This window comes from Ceratosolen solmsi, unplaced genomic scaffold, assembly GCF_000503995.2.
Source record: "Ceratosolen solmsi marchali unplaced genomic scaffold, CerSol_1.0 scaffold6, whole genome shotgun sequence".
NCBI classification, from domain to species: Eukaryota; Metazoa; Arthropoda; class Insecta; order Hymenoptera; family Agaonidae; genus Ceratosolen; species Ceratosolen solmsi.
In genome coordinates, this window is record NW_011948414.1 from 16,132,812 (window position 1) to 16,141,231 (window position 8,420).

Genomic DNA, 8,420 nt, shown 5'->3' on the forward strand with positions numbered 1-8,420 from the left:
CATATAACGTACGTGCACGGATATAATAATAATAATACCAACGCTAAGCATTAATTAAGTTGGTGAAATAATAGCTATAGTTTTCTATGGATTGTCAAAATAATTATATTAAATTATCATTGAAAATAATTTAGAATAAAAGTCAAATATAATAGACAAACGTAGATACAAATTTCATTTGATTTTCCCCTTTATTACTATTATTATTATTATTACTATTATTATTATTATTATTATTATTATTATTATTACTATTATTATTACTATTATTACTATTACTATTACTATTATTATTATTATTATTGGGGATGTTTATTTAGATAATATTAGTGATATTGTCAATTTTTCTACGTATAATTTTTTTACGTCCCGTATATATAAATTCAAAATGTCGACGTTAATTAATTTTGAAAGCTCGGAGAAATCACGACTTTACGATTACAATTGATTAATGCGATGCGCTTTAGTCGTAACGCGAAGACTTTAATATTTTTGTATGCCGTGCATGGCGTCATTTGTATCTTACAGGCGATCATTTATATACTTTGTAATAAATTTCACTTTAATTTAACGCTCTAAAACATTATTTATAACTTTTAGAATGGCTACGTCACTAGCGGAGCAACTTAAGAAATTAAGGACCCCTCAAACTACATTACTTCTTCAGGATAAACGTAAACCAAGTTTATTATTTGATACGAAAGAAGTAGCAAATCTTGATAGGGATACTATTTATAATATTGGTAAGATAATCTTAAATATTTAAACTAAATTACGAGATATTTGGTTTTGATTTGGTATATGGTTTTCAAAACATATGTATCATTCAGTATTGGTATTATTAGAATAAAAACTAAGCAAATATCTAAACAAATGTTTTGTTCTTCTTTACTATCTTTATAATATTATTAGAAATTATTTATTATCTCTTTGACAGGTGTTAGTGGTTTAGAGGAGCTGATTAAATTATGTAAAACATTCGAAGATTTTAAAAAAACACTCTTTGCGCAAAGTTCTATTAATTTAGAACGATCTGTACAAAATGAAAAAGTTAACGCAAAATTAAATATAGAAATTGAAAAATTTCTAGTACTTTTATCACCATATTTTTTATTAAATACAGCTCACAAAGCATTAGAGTGGCTTATTCATAGATTTCATATTCATCAATTCAATAAAGATCATTATTTATTATTAATTTTACCATATCATGAATCTCGGATGTTTATAAGGTTAGTAGATTTGTTCAAATTTATTAGATATATAATTAATTATTTTACCAATCTTCTAATACGTATGCATAATATTTTAGGGCATTGCAGCTTTTAGATTTATCAAATTTAAGCGATAAATGGTATTGGCTTAAAGCGGTGCAAAAGAGTCGCAGTCCATTGCCTCCGCTATCATTAATGAATCGAGTTGCCAATGACAATGGCTTCCTCAAGCTTATTTGTAATCATGTAACCTTTGCAACAAATGTCTATTTAGATAGAGCTAATAGTTTAAATACCCTCTATGCCTTTTATGCAACTGTTTTGGTAGGAAGTATCGAACATTCTTCTATTATTACGGATGTTCAGTTTAATCATATATTGCCTGCTTTACTAAAAGGATTATCTAGTCAAATACCGGATTTTTTAGCAAGTTCGTACATGATATTTGCTAAACTAATTACAAAAATTAATCTTCGCGATGAAACAATGAATAGATTAGTCCTAAAGTCAATAAAGAAACCAGTTTTGACTCAAGAATTAGTACTTTTAATACTATTTTTATATGACAATCCATTCAATAGTTTATCAGCAGTTTCTACAAATCTCATGCTTAAGTTTTCAAATAGGTCTTGGTTCGTCGATACTATTATAAAAGTGAAAAATTCAGGCGTACAAATCTTAAAATTCATTATTCTACTTCTCGATACTGCAATAAAATTTATTAAGCAAAATTCAAGCGGCGACGATTGTCGAGTCAAGAAAATGGTCAACGATATTTTCACCCAAATTCCGTTAGATGAAAACGAAGTATTGTTAATACTAAAGAGTACGTTGATAAATAATATTGTGTCAGAAGAAGTTGATAGTAATGTAAAGGACTATTTTATTGATTTGTATAGATCTGTCGAAAGAAAATATCCAAATTGTTTTGATAAATATCTGCACGAATTGATGTATGTGAAAGAATCGAGCTCGGAAAGAAGTACAATTTTAAAATTTTTGACATCTTTGTATTCAAAAGCAGACGAATCCTTAGACATTTTTACTGGTCTTAATCATAATAATTCAGAGCAGCGAATTATTGCAATAAAAATGTTAAGTAAAACGAATATAACTACATCGGATAATATTAGAGAAATGATAAATAAATCGTTGTTAGTAAGATTTAACGATGATGATGATAGAGTGATTGAGGCTCTACTAAATTTACCAATAAATGTATTGAAAAATATATTTGCCGTGGATACTCTAGTTGATGAATTGATAAATTTAGTTTCAAGATGTCATGCTAAGCACAGAAAAATGTTAGCTAAACCAGCTTTAAAACTTTTATTAGAACTATGCGACGAAAGCGACGAAACTAATGTGTTTCTAGTCGCAGTTCCATATTTATTTCCTACAAAAGATACAGACGTTGACATTACTATTCAGATATTAACATCCGACTTTGCCAAGAGAAACTCTTATTTTAAGACTGTAGCGGATGAAATAAAGGACTTACGAGATGCAGAATCTGTAAGATCAGTAGCTTTCCATAATATTTTAATTTCAAAACTTTTGCCTTCCGCAGCAAATATTTTGAGTGCAATAAGACAACAAATGACGCACGCAGACGTTGCATCTGTGTTTTTCAATATGATAATTTTAGGTTCTGTTTGTCGGGTACCCGTGGGTTCTCTTGAACCTGAAATAGCAAGGCAAGCGATTGAAATGGCTGCTGAGATGGTAAAAAGTTTCCCAAAAGTCTTACCTTTAAATGGCGCAACTCACATAAATACTAATAAACTGCTCGACGCTCTGAAATACGTTAATCAAGGCCATTTACCATTGCAAGTTAATACCTACGTTTTAGAAATGGTACATAGACGTTTAACTTTAAATGTCAATGCAAAATTCGATTTTGAAGAAGATTTTGAAAGAAGTCAATTAGTACTGCGCCTTATGGAAATTGCATTCGATGGAATGATTTTAGAGCAATGGCGAATGAATTATCACGAATGGAAATTGCATTACGAATGGTATTTACAAATCTTTTTCCAAAGACATTTTAAGAATGTCGAAGATACCATTAGATTCTTATCCCAGTTATTTATAAAACCAGTTAAATCACAAACTTCGCTCCACTGCCTACAGATATGTTTGGTTCTCCTTGACAGTTGTAAATCTTTTCAATGGATTTTTAATGATAATACTTTCTTTGTACATTTATTACTCGCTCTTAGCTCAGAGAACGATGCTTGTAAAGAGGCTGCGGTGAATATTTTAAAAAAGTTATCCGAAACATTTAATATATCAATGGAGGGCTATTCTGTACTGCTGTTTGAGCTCGTGAATCGAAGGACCGAAATATTATTGGATTCAAAACAGTTGTCGTTATTTTTATATACATTTTTATCGCCTGATCCAGACGTAAGTTGTCAAATAAAATCAAGTTTACGACCTAAGTTTGAAAAAATACGAGAATCATTATTTGAAATTATTACAACGAATGAAGTACCCATACATGTTCGTTCACAATTGCTCGAACTATTAATGCATGTTAATGGGCATAAGGTCTTGAAACAATTGATACCGTTGGGATATGAATTGCTGAATAAAGTTAACGTCGAGGGGAAAATATTTGCTCAAAGATTAATAAAAAATATACTACAAAGATTTGATCACAGTTCAGTCGCAGCATTAGAAGATAAAACCGTCTGGAATTTTTTTATAGAATGTATATCAAATTCTAACACTCAAATTCCAACAAATAACGTTAAACAATATTTGAGTGTTATTCTAATAAAGCAAATTGATAACATATTTTTTTCCAAACTCGGCAATATATCAAAACAGTTGCAAAAAGAATTATTATCAAAACTCGTTGATATAGTAACGGACAGTGAAATTAATTCAATTATTTCTGTAATCACTAGATTAGTGAAGAAAATCTATATAGACGCTCAATTAATAGTCGACGAATTAAAATTCATGATAAATATTAACGACGAAGCTATTGAGCTAAATAGAAGTAAAGAACCCTTAAAAAGAAAGAAGAGTATTATTAAAATTAATAATCAATATAATCCAGAACTTGTAAACAGCAAAAAGTGGAAGAAAGGAATAACGCTATTAGAATTCATACAGCATTCAAATAATATTGAGAACGAAGAACTTTTAGTTCCAGTTTTGTTCGATTTGTTAAAAGTATCATTGTGTTTTGAAGAACAAAGTTCAGTCGAATACACTAACCAATTGGTATTATCAACTATTCATCATTTGGCTACAAAGTTCATTCCTATTAAAAACGCAGATGCTTACGTTGATATGATCGCTCAATGTATTCGAACATCTCATAACCCTCAAACTCATCATCATGCTTTATTGGTATTGGTCGAGCTTTTCAAAATTGCAGATATACAAAGATCGTTACAAAATATAATGCCCATTTTTACTTTTATGGGCAATACCGTTCTCAGGCAAGATGATGCTTATTCGATTCAAATTATATCGAAAACCATTGAGACTGTTGTACCTATTATTAACGCCACAAATAATATAAATCACGTTTGTGAAATTCTAAGGCTATTTATAACATCGTTGCCAGATATTCCAGATCACAGGAGAATTCCATTATTTAAAAAATTATTGCAATTTTTAGATAATCATTTGCATTTGTATTACTTATTGACTTTTGAAAGTCATGTGTTTTCTAAAAATGTCGAGTCCTCTCAAGAATTATCATTGGAGAGATCGCATTTTGCTTTATCAATTTTACAAGAATTTTCTGTTCAAAAAATTATTCAAGTTTGCGTTAAATTAGTGAACTTTTTAAGAGAACTGCCTACGGAAATTGAAGAAGGTGAAAAAAATGTTAATTTTCATGGGTAAGTTTGTATTTGCAAATTCATATTCAATTTTTATGTCAAATTTCCTAAGTTTGTGTCTTAATTTTTTAGCAACCATATCTTTAATGTAGCGAATTGTTCGGGTAAACAGTTAAGACATTATAAGTTCATAATAGTTCGATTTTTGATATCGCTTCTTTCTCGCTCAGATTTCATTAATCGAATAGCCCAACTGAACGAGGCTGATATTGAAATATTAAAACCATTATATGATACATTAATAGTCGAGCTTGTAATGTATATACAAAATACATTAAAAAATGCTGACATTCATCAAGGTAAACCAAATGGTAAATACTGGAAAGTTATGCTCCATGGGCTTTATGATGTTTTGGATCTTATAAATAATTTATTACCAAACAACATTTTCATAACTAGTATTACGAAATTAATCAATCATGAATACTTGACGGTAAGAAGAAAGGCTTTGGAATTATTGAATACGAGAATAGCACAAAAAAAATTTACAGATGAAGATTATGAGGATTTGATACTTTTTATCGACCCAATAACAAAAGTTCTAGGTGGACCTCATAAATGTGTTAATTCAGAGGTTGAAATTATTCAACAGACAGCGTTAATTACTTTAAAATTATTAGCTAAGTTGCTGGCGTCTACGCATCCCAATATTTTTAAACCAGTTAGTATGGATTTTTACTCAGAACATTATATTAAAATTGCGTATATATATATATATATATATATATACAGAAAAATAATTATTACATATTTAATTACCTATTATTATTATTATTATTATTATTATTATTACTATAGTATATTAGAATTATTCTTAAAAGATTTTAAGCTAATGCAGTGCATACTCAAATGTAAATAGATAGAGTAAGAATGTATAGTAAGGATAAAATTAAGAATAATAAAGTATAAATTTTTTTTATCAAAGACTTTTTACGGTATAAAACATGTAATATAAGTTATAAATTATATATTATTTTGAATTTCACATAGTTTTTCAAAATAAAAATATAAAATTTCATTGATTTCAATTTCTTTTAGAAATCCTTCGATTAACAATTAAAAATTATAGTTAAACATTGAAGTGTTTTTATTTATTTATTTATTTATTTATTTATTTATTTATTTATTTTTTCTACTTTTGATAGGAATAGGAGTGGTAAATTAATACTATTTATATATTTATATATAAATATTTTTAAAAAAAAAGAACAAGAAATATGCATATAATTGTTTAAATGAAAATAAATTATTTTTCTTAAAATATTAAATGCTAACAAATAATGATGCGTTGTTCCATCAGACTTTTAATTAAGCAATAAAGAATACATAATGCGATAGATTCTATCTCATAATGAATAATGAACTAATAATAAGAAATTCGTTTCTACGTGTTTTAGATTCTTGATTTAGCAACCGAGCTCGTGAAGAAACGAGAAGGCGCCGTCTTAAGCAGTGCTGTACTTTGTGTCGCAGAATTATGTTCTTCCATGAGAATTCACGCGATTCAGAGTCTCAATAAATTTATGCCAGCCGTAATTCGGCTTTTAGATAAACACTGCCGTCAAGAAATTCCAGACATACTGATTATAAGTATAGTGACTGCTTTGCAAAAAATCGTAGAATCTATTGGAAATTTGTTGTCACTTTACCTTGATCAGCTGCTACACGAACTTTCAAGAATGAGTTTTCTTTATACGGATTTTGCTCATTCAAAAGTGAGTATTTTTTTTTTTTTTTATGAAATTTACGTTTTAAAAGTACGATCGATGCAATAAAAAAAAAAATAAAAAATAAATAAATAAATAATAATAATAATAATAATAATAAATTTAATTTATTGATATTTAGATTGGATTAGTAGCGGTTCGATTAAAGGCCATAATACAAAAATTATCAAATTGTATTCCATTACGTATATTACTGCCGGCTATAAATAAAACATACAGTACCTTTTTAAATAATAAATATTACCAATATATTCCTTCGCTCATGAATGTACTTGCTGAATCGTTTGGTAGTGCTCAGCCAATAGAACTCAACAGTTTGATTCCTGATTTGACAACATTCTTTTTGAAAGTACTTCAATTTCGCGAAGACGTAATAAAATCTGAGAGTGAGATGGAAGTTGATAACGAAGTGACTTTATTAGACATAACTAATGTCGAAGGGAGTGCAAGTAAAACTCTGGTAGCTCTAGTTTTAAAATTAAGCGAGGCTACTTTCCGACCATTGTATTATAGGCTTTATGACTGGGCCGCGAGAAATCCACAATATAAACAAAGAAACATAACGTTCTATAGGTAATATAACACATACACGTTAATCCACATAATTAACGTAAATTAATAAATTGACAAATTATCCGATAGGATAAGTTAATAATATAAATCGATCGATGTTTCAGATTATCAGCTAATATAGCGGAATGTCTCAAATCCTTGTTCGTCTTGTTTGCCGGACATTTCCTAAAACACGCTGCTTCGTTACTAATTGGAAATAATACTTTTTGTAATCATGAAATGTCCGAGATAACGTTTGAAGACGAAGCCAGCAGGATTGAATTGATCGATGAAATATTGCTGACACTTTACAGAGTTTTTACTTACGATGCTCACGACTTCATAAATCAGGAAAGATTTGAAACTCTGATGCAGCCGCTTGTTGATCAAGTGGAAAATACGTTGGGCACTAAGGCAGAGTACGAAAGAAGATCAAAAGACTTTATTATCCCTTGCATTGCATCTTTTGCTGGAGCAATTCCAGATGACTCTTTGCATAAACAATTAGTATATCAAATTTTGTTAAAAACAAGGCATAACAAACCATGTGTTCGCGATACTGCCTTAAATACTCTAGTAAGTAATTGTATTTTACGAAAATTATATTTTAATTCAAAGTCTGGTAATTTAACGAAATGTGCGTGCAATTTTAAGGTGGAGATAGTGCGAAAGCTCGGGGAAGATTTTATGCCTCTGTTACCAGAAACTGTTCCATTCCTTGCTGAATTATTGGAAGATGAGGATGAAGTAATTGAGAAAAATGCCCAAAGTGCTGTTAGAACATTAGAGGAAATTTTGGGTGAACCACTACAGAAATATTTTTAAACAAATATTGCAAGCAATTATATTGTATATAGTTTTCCAGCATAAATAATAAAAAATATAAAAAAAAAAAAAAAAAAAAAAAAAAAAAAAAATTAGTTAAACGGTTAAAAGAGAAAAAAAGTTGTTTATTTAACTTAAATATAATATTTTATTTTATACATATATGTACTACTTTAAATATATATATATATATATATATATATATATATATATATATATATATATATATATATATA

The 8,420-nt window shown here is 28.6% G+C and overlaps 1 protein-coding gene across 1 annotated transcript; it reads left to right on the forward strand.

Annotated features, from left to right (window-relative positions):
- Positions 1 to 600: 600 nt before the first annotated feature.
- Positions 601 to 8,227, forward strand: l(2)k09022 (HEAT repeat containing 1 homolog l(2)k09022). Its single transcript, XM_011507266.1, has 8 exons — positions 601 to 743; positions 938 to 1,232; positions 1,313 to 5,080; positions 5,153 to 5,741; positions 6,478 to 6,795; positions 6,929 to 7,380; positions 7,485 to 7,935; positions 8,014 to 8,227. Exons 1-8 carry the CDS (start codon positions 602 to 604, stop codon positions 8,182 to 8,184), a joined length of 6,186 nt encoding a protein of 2,061 aa, XP_011505568.1. The 5' UTR covers position 601; the 3' UTR covers positions 8,185 to 8,227.
- Positions 8,228 to 8,420: the final 193 nt, after the last annotated feature.